The sequence below is a fragment of the Oenanthe melanoleuca genome, chromosome 10 (genome assembly GCF_029582105.1).
Source record: "Oenanthe melanoleuca isolate GR-GAL-2019-014 chromosome 10, OMel1.0, whole genome shotgun sequence".
Classification (NCBI taxonomy): Eukaryota; Metazoa; Chordata; class Aves; order Passeriformes; family Muscicapidae; genus Oenanthe; species Oenanthe melanoleuca.
This window is the reverse complement of record NC_079344.1, coordinates 18699665-18713716: the sequence shown is the minus strand read 5'-3', so window position 1 is coordinate 18713716 and position 14052 is coordinate 18699665. Positions and strand designations below refer to the sequence as shown.

The 14052-nt window shown below is 44.7% G+C and overlaps 1 protein-coding gene across 1 annotated transcript in view; it reads left to right on the top strand.

Annotated features, from left to right (window-relative positions):
• TMEM266 (transmembrane protein 266) overlaps positions 1-14052 on the top strand; it is a 76831-nt gene that overhangs the window by 59550 nt on the left and 3229 nt on the right. Inside the window, 2 exon segments of the mRNA XM_056499646.1 lie at positions 19-205; positions 9884-9934. Coding sequence (XP_056355621.1) covers positions 19-205; positions 9884-9934 — 238 coding nt within the window.

Here is a 14052-nt window from a genome sequence, read left to right as displayed (position 1 = left end):
TATTGTTTTTCCCTCTAGTTTGAAATCAGGCAGCTGAGGGCCCACCTTGCCCAGCAGGATTTGGACCTGGCTGCAGAGAGAGAGGCTGCACTGCAGGTCCCTCATGTGCTGAACAAGCAGAGCAGCAAGAGGTACAAGGTGGTGGCCACTGAAGACTCGGACGATGAAGCCACCGAGAGCATCACTGAGCTGCACCCTGCACGAGGTGAGTGCTGCTGTGCCAGCTGCTCCCTGCCAGCAGGGTCCACTGAGCACCTCCACTGCTGCTGTGCCAGCTGCTCCCTGCCAGCAGGGTCCACTGAGCACCTCCACTGCTGCTGTGCCAGCTGCTCCCTGCCAGCAGGGTCCACTGAGCACCTCCACCCCTGCACAGCAAGGTCCCATTGAGCAGCTCCACTGCTGCACAGCAAGGTCCCACTGAGCAGCTCCACTGCTGCACAGCAAGGTCCCACTGAGCAGCTCCACTGCTGCACAGCAAGGTACCACTGAGCACCTCCACCCCTGCACAGCAAGGTCCCACTGAGCAGCTCCACTGCTGCACAGCAAGGTCCCACTGAGCACCTCCACCCCTGCACAGCAAGGTCCCACTGAGCAACTCCACTGCTGCACAGCAAGGTCCCACTGAGCACCTCCACTCCTGCAGGGATTGATGCTTCCTGCAGGCTGCAGAGAGGCTGCTTCTGCTCTCGAGTGGCAGGAGCTGAGGTGCTTGTGGGAGCAGGTTCTAATCAGAGCCAAAGAAATGACAGGAAGGAAATGGCCATGATGTACCTTCCCAATGTCCTCATGATGAGATCCATCAAACTCCAGAAAAGCAGCAGCCAAGTGAAAGTTGGCCAGAGGATAATCACTCAGAGGTGAAAGCAGGGAAATTGGGAAGAACATTGAAAAACAGATTTGGTCTTTGGCCACTTGCATTTCTGTGGTTTGGAGAGGACTTCTGCATCAGCTGTGGGGCTTGCCTTGCCTGGAGGCTGTGCTCTCACCCTAAAGTTGCATAAAGCTGCCAGTGTTGGGCAGGGCAGCCCTGGTACCAGGAGAGGAGGAGGTGCAGCGTGGGCATTGGAGGTCTCAGTGCCATGTGGCTGTGGCCAGGAGCACTCTGCTGCCTGGGATGTCTGCTGGGCAGCTCTGTGCTTCAGGGGGATAACAATACTTACATTTACTTGCATCAGATTTTATTATCTAAGTGCTAGACCTGAATTTTTTTCTGGAAAAGACAAAGTTCCTTTCCTGTGATCCATGAGCCCTTCCATGGAGTGCAGAATGTCTCCTGGTTTAATGTAATATTGCAGAGGAGACAACACTTTCTGCCTTAGTGGTATGTTAGTCTTCCTTGGGCATCTTTGCTTAATTATTGTGAATCTGTTGGAATTAGAAGTTTGTACAGTATTTTTATACTCCTTAGAATTCAAGGCACTGATAACTTTAAAAGACATTTTCAAATTATAATCCTCTCCTTTCTTTGCAGAGTAGTGAAAGCATGTAGAAGTTGTTTTGGTTTTTTTTCTCTTTGTAATATCTAAGCACTAACTACAGTAAAGCCATTAATTTTTCCTGATATGAAATTGTATTTAAAAGCAGACAGTTGAGCAGACTGACCCCTAAAATGCATTTCCCTCTTTTTTATAGTATTTCAGAGATTTCCCCAGTGGATATATTATAATTCATGCATGTGTTCCTTGCGGGTTACATTTGGAACTGAACAGTGTTGCACACATTGTAAGGAGACTTGCTGAAGTTTTAGTGCTGTGAAGGTTGATCTAAAAATTCTTCTGTCCAAGATATTCATTCCAACATCCAGATTAACAGAATTACTCATTACTCCTGTCTTCCTGTAAAATGCTGCCCACTCTTGCAACAAAGTAGATACCAAATCTTCAGGGTTGATTTCTGCACTTAGGTTACATGATTAGACGGATCTGTGCTTTTCACTGAAAAAAAGACATTCAGCAAATAAGAAACATGGATTGCCCCACACATTGGGTAAGGTGCGTTATGTTGTATTTAAATACTTATACTGACTATGCAGAATAAATTCCCAATTCCTGCAGATCATCTAAAAGTACCACAGGAAATGTTTCTTGCACTGTATTATATATTGCATACAAGGTTTTTAAGTGCTTATTGTCAGAACCTGAATTTGGGTGGCTGTATTTGAAGAGGTAGTTTCTGTGGAATGAGGCAGGAGCTGGACAGGAGAAATTCCCTGCGTGCCACAGCAAGGGCAGCAGTCTGTGGCAGTCTGGTCTGCCATCACATGGGGCTGCCAGCACAGACACCACCCACAGCAGTGGGGTCATTGAGCACAGCCCAGGACACAAGATTTCACCTGGCATTCCGCAAATTATTTTGCAGTGCTGGCTTATGGATTGCTTCTGTGTAACTTGGAAATCTCAGATGAAGCTGGAGAAGGCAGTTCCCTCTGGGCAATAAGGAAGCCTCACCAGCCCTGCCTCACTCTTCTCCCTCCCCACCTCGTCTCGGGCTGTCCTGTCCAGCTCTGCAGCACTAACTTTCACTCCCAGTGGTATGCTGGCAGTGCTGCAGCAGCTCTGCCCATGCTCCCTTTGCCATGCTGGCAGTATCTGCTCATTCTGCACCTCCTGACATTCAGTGTTGGCCAGAGCTGCCTGTGCTGTGCCAGCTGGAAGCAGGCAGGGCTGGAGGTGCCTCCATGTCTCTGTGTGTTGGTGTGGGGTGTCCCAGCTCCCCACGTGCTGAGGCATGTGCAGAACTCAGAGATGGGCTCTGCAGAGCACAGGCAGGCAGGACAGTTGCTGTACCCTGCTGGTCTCCTGCAGGCACTCTGGCTTTGCTGCTTTCAGGGCTACCCACACCACTTGCTCTGCCAGGAACTCCAGCCCCAGTGTTATAACACAGGGCCAAAGGCTGTATTTTGTAAGGTTCCCTGTGTGTCATTAGGGATTGCTTTGCAGGCCTTTTCTCTAAGCTATGTTTTAGAGATTCCAGAGTGAGGGCTGCAGCTGATCATTCTGAGTGCCACTTGGCACTTGTGAGCTCTGGAACAAACCTGCCATGGCCAATTGCACTGCTGGGGAGAGGAGAAATGAGGGACCAGGTCACTTCAGCATCCAGAGGGAAGCAGCAGTTCAGAGCCATGTTTGGCAGAATAGGCTCTGATGTGCTGTTCTTTATGCTCTGGCAGAACATTAGCCCTTACATAGAACACCTGAGGCTGGGGGATGGAATGGAATGCATGTGTTTTTGCCAAATGAAACTTTGTCAGCCTTCAAAAAATCAGCGTCTTCAGAGAGCTCTGAATTCTGCCAAACCAGCAAGCTTGAGTTGGCTAGAGAACATACTGCATGAGAAAATGGGATATTCCATCTCAGGCTAATCTTATTTCCCCCATCTATATTGAACAATGGAAACATTCAGTGCAGAATTCTTCACCAGGAAGGGCTGATGGAATAAGAAAACATTGAGACTTTTTACTTATTTCCCTACCTGGAAGTTTTATGGGACAGTGCATAAGTTAAAGCTCCTCAGGGGCAGCTGTAGCTTGTACTCTAGTATTTACACAAGATTTTGTGCAACCATTTAATGCAGCATTCAGTAAAATAAGTCCGGTAACCCCAGTATCCCATGGTACATGCAGCACTTCAGGGAATTTGTGTAGGGACACACAGTGACCTGCAGCAGGAGAGCTGTGTGTGTGCTGGCTGATTTGGGACTTTTCAGTTGCATGTTTGCACCCACATTTTCCTTCAGCAGGTCTCCTGCTCTTTGAATTTAAAGTGCCTTAATTGCAGGTACAAGACTGGGAGAAGCAAGAGCTCTGGTCAGATGGACAGTGGGCTCTGAAAGAGTCCCATCACTCCCCAGCTAACATTTCATGCCTCCTCCTGAATGCCAGTCCTGTGCTAGTTCTGGGAACAAGGAGCTGGTTGCTGCCTCACACTTGTGTCTCCTCAGTTCACCAAGAGACCTCCTGACACAGCAGGAATAACTCTGTGGAAAATGTATGGATATACAGCATTTCCTAGTTAATATGGTAAAGAAGCAGCAATTTTTTTCACGTTTAATTTGATTTGAATTGAGGTTTTATTCCTTTTGCCAAGAATTTTATCTCCAGAGCAGACAAATGTGAAGCCTGAAACTGTTTTCAGCCTGCAAGTCAAAGGGTACCAGTGTCAACAGCAGGAAACAAATAGACCCCAGAGAAGGGCACGGCTGCAGACCCAGGGCAGAGCTCTGACATTTGCTGCACTCTCAGAGCACTTCAGCTGTTTGTGAAGAGCTTGGGCTGAAAGCTGCTGCTGTGAGTGCACAGCAGCATCACTAATGATGTTCAGGACCATTGTGGTCAGCCCTTCTCTGAGAGCAGGGAAATACCCTGAGTGCTCCTTTCTTCTTCCCAGACATGGTTGCCATTTCACATAATGGCAAATACCATCCTATCTATTAATCTCTAAATTGTAAAGGAAGTTCTGAATTATAAAGGACTTCTTGCCTCGTACAGTATGTAACTGGTCATGGTGAGAATAACAGCTAATGTTTCCTTGTTCTGCACAAATCATTTTTAGTGTTTGGTATACAAAGTTCCAGGCTTCAGGGAATGCCAGGTTCACAGTGCCCCCTCTAGCCATTAATACTTCCTTCCAAAATTTATTATTCTTTAATCTCTCCCATAACATATGAATTAGAGTCCCCTGTGGAATTTCCTCATTTTCCTGCATATATCATTTCAGTTTTTGAAATTCTATGGTACTGCCATGTTGTAAGATTAATATACCACTCTTCTGTTCCTTTGAGCAAGAAGCGGAACTTCCAATCGCCAAAAACCCTTTTTTAACTGTTCTGAGTCAAATTTCCATTTTTATGGGGTTAGCAGTAAGTCTTTTGCTTTGGGGGACTGCTGCAATTTATGATCATGCTTTAAAGAAAAGTAAAGCTTGCCCTCCCCTTAGGTACCCACTGCTTTGTAAGTGAAGAAAGTAGGATATTGGGAGGGGAGCATGAAAAATTCTGGAGCTTCAGAGGGCTTCCCTTAAGATTATTCATAAGCTGTCTGAGAAGGCAAAGCAGGGCACGGGAAAGGATTTTGTCAGTTGTTCCTTGCAAGGCAGTCTGAGCTGGTTGGATGCTTTTAAACTCTAAGCCAGTTCCTTTGGTGATCATTTGTTAGTGCTCTAAGAGAACCCTGTTAGTGCAAAACAATAGATAAAAAGTAGTTTATGGCTATTTTCAAATGCTGAAATGTATCTACTTTGAAGTCTGCTCCTGGAAATGGAGTATCTAAGTGCACACCACTTCAGCTTGGCTTCTCTCCTCTCTAGGTGCCTCTTTCAGGCTTTGTGCTTCTCTGTGCACTGACCAGCCAGGCAGGAATCAAACCTTAAGCAACACTTAGAGAAATGTGTGTGCAGTTAGTGGAGTCACGCTCTTGTATTTCATAGTCACCAAATGGGTGGGGTGGAAAGTGCTCCCTCCCAGAAGGGGTGAGCCTGCAGTCACGGCTGGGAGGGTGAGGTTGTCTCTCATCATTAGTGTGAGGAGGTGTGAAGACATTGCTGACAGGTAAAGGAACACAGATCTGGAATGTTTTCCACTGTCCGAGCATGCAGCCTTTCATAAGGATCCCTTTCATGAGCAGATGGTGCTGCCTGGGACAGCAGTGATGTGTTCTGCCCTCTGCCACCCTTCCAGCAGCTCAGCATCTAAAGCATTACAAGTCTTTTCCTGATTCTCAGATTACATTTATTTATTGCCAGTTTATAAAAGTTTGTTCTTGAATCCTTTTGCTTAGTTTCTTCTTGTCTTGAGGATTGTTTTGGTGGCAGCCAAATTCTTCCTTAGCTTTGTATTTTAGACTCAGCAAATGTTGCTGTTTCACAGAGACAGACCCAGGTTCCTCTGAACCAGGGTGGGAAGAGCACTTAGAGTCCCCCAGGCCATCCTGTGCCACAGCCACCCTGGCACAGAGCTCTGCTGCATCCCAGCCTGCTTCAGTCAGTTCACATGGCTCCTGCTGCATCATCTGCTCAAGTGAGGCCCCCATGTGTTGTCAGGATTCTGAATTTCTGTCCCAGCAGCATCTGCTGATAATGGAGCCTGTTGCATCCCAGATTTCCTTCTGTGCAGTGACTTTGACCACAGGTTGATTTCTGACTTAGAACCAGGCTGGAGCTGTTGGTCTGTTTTCTGTGCAAGCTGACTTCACAGTTGCTCCCAAGATGGAATATCCATGTGCCCAGGCATCCATCCAGCCTCTGCAGGGACTAGCTCTGTGTGTGAATTGAGCAGGGGTGTGAGTACTGCAGCTTGCACTAATGTGGCAATCTGTCTTCAGACCAAAGGCAGGGGAAGTCTCCTGGAAAGTGCCAGCTGGCTGCTCCTGGTTCCTGTTGAAACAGATGAAAGATCTGCCTCTTTAGAAACCTCCTAGTAAAGATTGTTTTCTGGAAGGAAGTTGGGCTAAGACATTACTCTGAGGACTCACTTCCTCAGTGGGAGGCTGCACAGCAGAAAAATAACCTTTCAGATCAGAAAATTCACCTTGGAGACATAGAAGGCAGTACAATCAATGGCAATAAAAAAATGAAGTAAAATACTCTAATAATGAAACATTTGAAAATAAAACCCCCTTTTTAAGGCCTTCTCTTGTATCGGTAGCTGCAGATTATTCACTGAAGGCAGTGATGAAACAATTAAAGAACACTGTTGAGGCATTATAGAATTGAAAGAGATCTGCCTTGGGTGGAATGTCACTTCTATGTTTCACCAAATTTATTAGGTTTTTGTGGGGCCAAGAGAGAGACTGCAATGTTGTCTCATGGGTCAGATGAGATTATATGGCACTGTACTCTAAGTAGTTTATTACTCCCTGAACCATTGCAGTGTGTGTTTAGAGTCCTGCAGGAAAAGAACAAGCAGATAACTTGGAAACCTTCATCAGACAAAATGCAGTGGTTGTGAGACAGGCCCAGCTGAGAATCACGTGTTTTTCCAATAACTGGGATTTGGGCAGGCAGAGATGGGGCTGCACGGAAGGGAACAGCCTTGGAGGAGTTGGTGGCAATGCAGGGAGGGTGGGTTTGTGTGGGGCAGGGCAGGGCAGGGCATGGGGCGGGGCAGGGCATGGGGCGGGGCAGGGCGCGGGGCAGGGCTGAGTGTGGGGCAGGGCAGGGCATGGGGCGGGGCAGGGCTGAGTGTGGGGCAGGGCTGAGTGTGGGGCAGGGCTGAGTGTGGGGCGGGGCAGGGCGTGGGGCGGGGCAGGGCGTGGGGCAGGGCAGAGTGAGACAGATCTGCCAGCAGAAAACACTGTAGAATGTAAATTATATAAATGCTCTGGCCCTTGTGTAAAGTTGCTCTTCCCTGTGTGCCACCAGCTGATCCTGATCCCATGGGACTCCCAGTCTGAGCAGGGTCTCATCTCAGACTCCCCACGGGCACTTGAGCACTGTTCTGTGATGCTGTGCACAGCTAGGGCTCTTGGGGGCATCTGACCTGCACAGAAAGGTGCTTTCAGCTGGGTATTTGTTGCATTGTTTTCAACTCCTTTTTTCAGCAATGTAGAATATAACTTGAGGTAACTGGAATTGTTTATAACCTTCAATGCCCAGAGCAGCTGAGACTCCCAGATGACTCAGATGAGTTTGTTAATTGTCAGTTTGTTTTAATGTAATGATTCAGAAACTTAATCTATTGTTGAAATATTTATTCTGCTGCTGGTTATTCCATTACTCTTCATGGTTTTTATTCATAAGAAACTACTCAAGGTTGAATATATATGTTTTGCATTTCCATACACATGCACATATGGATGGATATATTTATACATATATATTTAATTTATAGCTAAATAGATAGCAGTGGTTGAGCAATGACATTAATAAGTCCATCACAGAATGACACTGAAGAAGGCAGCTGGGAGCTCCCCCAGTGTGTGCCAGCAGTCACACACAGGGCCAGCCAGGCCAGGCTGGAATTCTCCTCCCAGCTCAGAGGGAGCAGGGGCAGTGCATTCATTTCTGGAGCTCCTCTCCAGGTGTCTGGCAGTGCCATGCAGAGCAGGTTTTCTGCTAACCTGGTTTGGACACTGCTGTGTTTGGGAGCAGTGCCCCAGTGCCTTGTATCAGCTGGCACACAGGTGGGCAGGCCAGTCCTGAGGAAGCCTTCCCTTGACATTGTCTTTAAAAACATGAAAAACAGTGAGTAACTTTTCCAAGTGTTTCCTGTCTTTGAAGCAAAATGTCTGACATTTGGAGAGACTGGGAGCACCCAAGTTGGTGGCTTTTGTCAGGTGTCAGGGAGGGTGGCCCTCATCCTCGTCCAGCCATGCTGTGCTGTTTTCCTTGTTTGTCTGCTCAGAATTGGACTCCAGGATGCTGGAATTGCCCTACCAGAAGGGCTGCACAGGCATCCTCTGAAGCAGAGCCTGTGTCTGTAGGCTGGCAGGCCTGGTGGCACTGACAGTATCAATTATGCATGACTGAAATGAAGTGTATTTTAGTAGCAGATAGCTGAAAAGCCTTGCAATGTACTCCTAATCTAGCAGCATCGCCTTGAGCTACTCTGAGGCCTCTTTCTTAAACTCAGACATTAGCACAAAGCACACCTCTGACTGCAGGCATTTAAAGATCAACAAGGGCTGAAAAAGCTTTTAAGATCCAGTGAAACCAGGAAAACAACCACGTTGCCTTTCAGTGTCAGGTTAGATTGCCTTCTTATGAGTGCAGCTATTTCAGGTACAGAGTGCTTGGTGGTTTGGGTCTTGTTGTGTGAGGAAAGTGTTCCCCAGAAAACATCTGTTTCTTTCACCTGCAAACCGCAATGTGCTGTGATGAGGCAGGACTGCAGCCACAGAGACCCAGGGGGCGAAGGAAATCTGGCTCAAAGGGATGAGCACAGGTTTCTACAACATGGTATCAAAAAGAGCACTTAAAAGGAGAGAATGCTTTTAGAGCACAGATACACCACAAATTGGGCAGGTCAGGTTGCTTGGAAGCCTGACATTCTCAGGGCCTGCCAATACTGCATCTTAGCAGCAGTGTTTGCCTGCTGCTCGGAGCAAGAGAAGTTTATGGTTTTTTCCACAATGGTAAAATGTTCTGCTTTTCTGTAAGATAGCAGTAAATCCCCTTGACTTCTGCAGCATCTGCAATCCATACATGCAATAGAGCTGCTGCTTTCCCTTCTGTGGTCACCTCTTCATTTTTAACTTGCTGTTGAAGTTCAGGTTTAGCTCTTGTGCATATACTACAAATTTGCTACTATACCCTTCATTAGTAAAACTCTTTATAGTAGGCTTTAAGCCAACAAATACTGTAATGTTAACACTATGCTGTGTATTTATATGCATATGTTACATACACCAAAATAACCATTCAAAATGGAAAAGGCATTGTCTTAGAAGGTAGGGAATTACACATTAAAATCATAGATGGTGCCTCCCTCTCTCCTGTGGGGAGGGAGGTGACCTGGGGCTGTCAGTGTGCAGCAACAGTGGGTCTGTCTGTGCTGCTGCCCCTGGTTCAGCCTGTCAGGATCAGTGCTGGGTCTGTCTGTGTGCCCCGGGTGGGAGGGCCCTGCTGGCCAGGGACAGGCCAGTGTGTTTGTCTGTGCAGAGCCCCGTCATCCTCTGGCAGGAAGATGACAGAGCAGCTTTCCTTTGGAGCCCAGAGTGCCTCAGTCCCTGGCTGGTGCTGCGAAGGACTGTGACAAAGGATAATCCAGTCCCTGTGCTGGCTGCAGCCACAGCGTGGATGGGCTGTAATGCACTCAGGCCTTGTGGCCTAAAAACGCAGAGCAGGTGGCGCTGGGCATGCAGGGAGAGGAAAGCCTTCCACGGGGTGGAATTCATCACTTTAGTGAAATGAATGGTCTTTAATTAATTAATGCCTTTGTGTTCTTTCAGAGGATGACATGAACAATTATATCAGCCGCTACTACAATGAGCCCAGCAGTGGTGAGTATTGCTTGAAAACACAAACGTGAGAGGTGTTTTTGCATTGCACTGTGTGCTGTAAACCAGCTGGGACTGAGCAGTGGTGAAGGTCTGTCCTGGAAATGAAACCCACCGCAGAGTTCATGGAAGTATGTGCCAATAGTCACTCTGTGAAAGTTGAAGGGTCCCATGTTTGTTCTTGCTGATGGCACTCAGGATAGTTTGGAGATCTGGGAGAGGTTAATTCCCTGTGGCTGGGTTGTCCAGCTCACAAAGCAGTTCAAATGGATCTGAGAATGAACAGCAGGGAAAAAATAAATGAAGAGAAAGGAAGTGGGGAGACAGCTTAGCCCAGCACCATGCTGGGAACCTTTCAGAAAGGTTAAACTGAATGGTGGGAAACCTCAGGAGCTGGGCCCTGACCTGAGGGCAGTCTTCAAATGGATGTTCCTGGCAGACATCCTGCTGGCACAGGGTGTTCCTGTTTGTGCTGGGGGCTCTGCACAGCCCCAGCCCAGCCTAGCTGTGCTCTGGCTGCTGGCACAGCAGGGCCAGGGGAGGCTAAGCAAGGCAGGCTCTGACAGGTGGGGTGTGTACACCCCCTTATGAATATAACATTTTGAATATGTATTTAAAAAGTGGGTGTGATTAAGTATGTGTTACAAATGTATATCCTCACGTATACATCCCCATATATATATGCATATATATGTATATATATGTATATATACAGGGTTATAGGAAAAACCTGATGTGTGTGTGCCTGCATATATAGAATATACACAAGGTATGTGGGTGTATATAATCATATATATGCATATATGTGTATATATACAAGTATAATGTATTACATACTTTATTCCTATATATAGTATGCATACTTAGTGAAATATAGGTGTATATATAGAAATGTTTATATAAGGATGTCTAGTATATGTATAAAGCATGTATGTATATAAATCTATAGTGTATTCTATATAGCCCACATATATACACACATACCCAGATAAATATGTAAATAAACATACATGTGTTTGTACATGTATATATATAGTATATCAAATATGTCTCTCTGACATGCACATATCCCCATATGGGTGTTATGTGAGCAGATTTATAAACATATAAAGGTATTTGTGTACACATAGATACATCTTGGTACAAATGCAAAGATGTGTGAAAGGCTGTGTCTCTGTGCTACTGAGATACTGTATTAGAATACATATATTAAATACATAATATGTATAAAGGACTGTGAGAGGAGAGATGGTCACAATATATGTGTATATATTATAGAAATACATGTGTATATATTACAGGAATGAATATATGGATCTCTGTAAAATGCATACATGGAAATAGATTTATGTGTAGCTGAAGCTATGTAAATACTAAACAGAAGGGAGTGTGAGTGTCTGGTTGTAAACCCAGCTGGTATCCCTGGGATCCAGGCAGGCTGGAGAGGGGCTCCTAAATCATTCTCGGCAGGGGAAGCTGCTGGCCCTGTGTCTAGGCACTGCCCAGCACAAGCCCCAGCTGGGGACCAGGGATGGAGAGCAGCCCCAGGAACGGAGCTGGAGCTCGGGTGAGCCCCCCGGGCAGAGCTGCCCGAGCTCCGGCGAACCGGCGCAGATCAGGAGCAGGAGCAGCAGGATGTGGAGCTGCTGCAGGAGTCCAGAGGAGGCCCCAGAGCTGCTCTTGGGCCAGGCTGGGAGCGCAGAGGGGGTGAGGCCCTGACATGTCCATGGCTGCCCCTGCATCCCTGGCAGTGCCCAAGGCCAGGCTGGACAGGGCTGGGCATCCTGGGATGGGGGAAGGTGTCCCTGCCATGGCAGGGATGGCACTGGAGGGGCTGGAAGGTCCTTCCCAGCCCCAACCATGACTCTGTGAGCACATGGATACTGTATAGTATGCGTACATTGTGTCACTTCTGTACATGGGAGATGGACACGCCTGCTAAAGAACCCTTCGTGTGTCTGTTCACAGGCCAGGATATGTGCATATGAATATGGCTGATGTATGTTAGATCTGCAAAGGCATTTGTACATGTTTGTGTCTGTAAGTCTGTATTCTATCTGCATTACCAAACACAGCTGTAATTATTATATATCTATAGCCATATTCATACCTAGAGAGCCATACACTTAAGATACGACTCTGTGTGTATACACAGTCTGTATAAAGATACTTTAAGTGTGGCACGTGTATATATATATATGGCTATCCCATGTATACGGGGATAGATACATTTACAGATATGTGAGAGAAACTGTATTCATATATTTTTCTATTTCTGAGGTAATACAAATCAAGGGGGTGTGAATGGCTATATACACTTATTTTTTAGATATGTGTCATATGTATGACATAGATCCATGTTCTATCTCCGTGTGTATCATTATTACATATAGGTGTTAGGTTATAAATTATATCCCTACGTACAAATTCCCCACATGGACACATACAGAGAGAAAAAAGTATGTCTATAGATTTTATTTTAAAACAAAATTATATATATTTTAGAAATGTATATAAGACCATCTGCATATTTATCTCTTTTTAATCTATTTTATGCATATTATTATGTATGTATTTTACAGATAAATTATATACTTCTCTATAATTATATAGATACATGTAATTTTATATATAGGCTGATCCTATATCTGTGTGTATAAATGAGGCTGTTTATGCATATATATGCAGACAGATACAAAGACAGGTAAAGATCTGTGTACTACATTGGTATTTTATAGCTGTATAAATATATGTAAAGATACATATCTAGATATAGAGAGATGTACATGTGGGTAGGTATGTGACAGCCATATGTTCAAATACATATATGATTTATATATTAGAAAGGACATGAGTATACATATATATATACATATGTATTATGTAAATATGTGTACATATGTGGTGATATTATGAAGGGGAAATGTAGATCTATGCATAGAGACATACCTTCTATAAATATGGATGTCTATATATAAAACTATGTATATGGGTATATAAAATCTGTATATATGTGTATGTGATACAGAGAAAGCCTATGTATCCATAGACATGAATTATACAGAGAGCTATTTTTAAAATGAACCCACATGCACCTAGAGGTATAAAATAATGGTTTTATTTGTGTCTATCCCTGTACATACATACATACCCAGGCTCTACAGGACTACAGATATAAAGATGTATGAATTTATACATAGGTGCAGAGTATGTGAAAAGGGAACCATGTCTGTGCATATACATAGATAATGTGTGTCTGTGTGTGTAAGCATTAGATATATACATTATATTTTGTATAGGGAGCAGATATACACACATATCCCCCACCTATATGGATTCATGTGTATATAAAACTGAGGGGATACCCTGTATATACCTATGCATTTGTGTGAGGTATACACACAGGTATATGTTACTGTACACAGTATATGGTACTGTTTATAGATGTATATCCCCATAACATACATCAAGAGATGTTAAGAGGGGGTAATATAATTTTATATGTATAGTATGTATCATTCGTATTATGTATAATGTATTATATATGTATAGCCTTTTATCTGCAATCCCTGTGTATCTACACACAGATTTATGTGTGTGTGTATGTATGTATGTACACATGTGTGGGGGTGTGTGTTCTATTTAAGGAGAGCAGACTGTATTTAAAGGGAGCATTGTGTGTTCCATAGATCAGAAATCCATATGCTGTGTTTTACAGGGGTCTCTTCATCCATTCACACATTGCCTGTATATCTCCAGAATGGTGGTATGTGTGTGTATATAGTGAGCAAGTATATACAGACTAATATATATATATATATATATGTGTGTGTGTGTGTGTATGTGTGTATACACATCCCCTTTATACAGACAGCAGTAAAGATATATCTGAGTCCTCAAGTATAGGTATATTTTTCTATATATTTATATGTACATGCCTCTCATAAATAAATATACACACATAGAGAGGCATGCTCTTTTTTATTTAGTAATAAAGCATTATAAATATTTAAGGGGCGAGCTGTGTATTATAGTGCATATATGTGAATGTATACACGTGTGTGTGTGTGTGTGTGTGTGTGTGTGTGTGTGTAGAATATTCTATATGGAGCTCATGTATG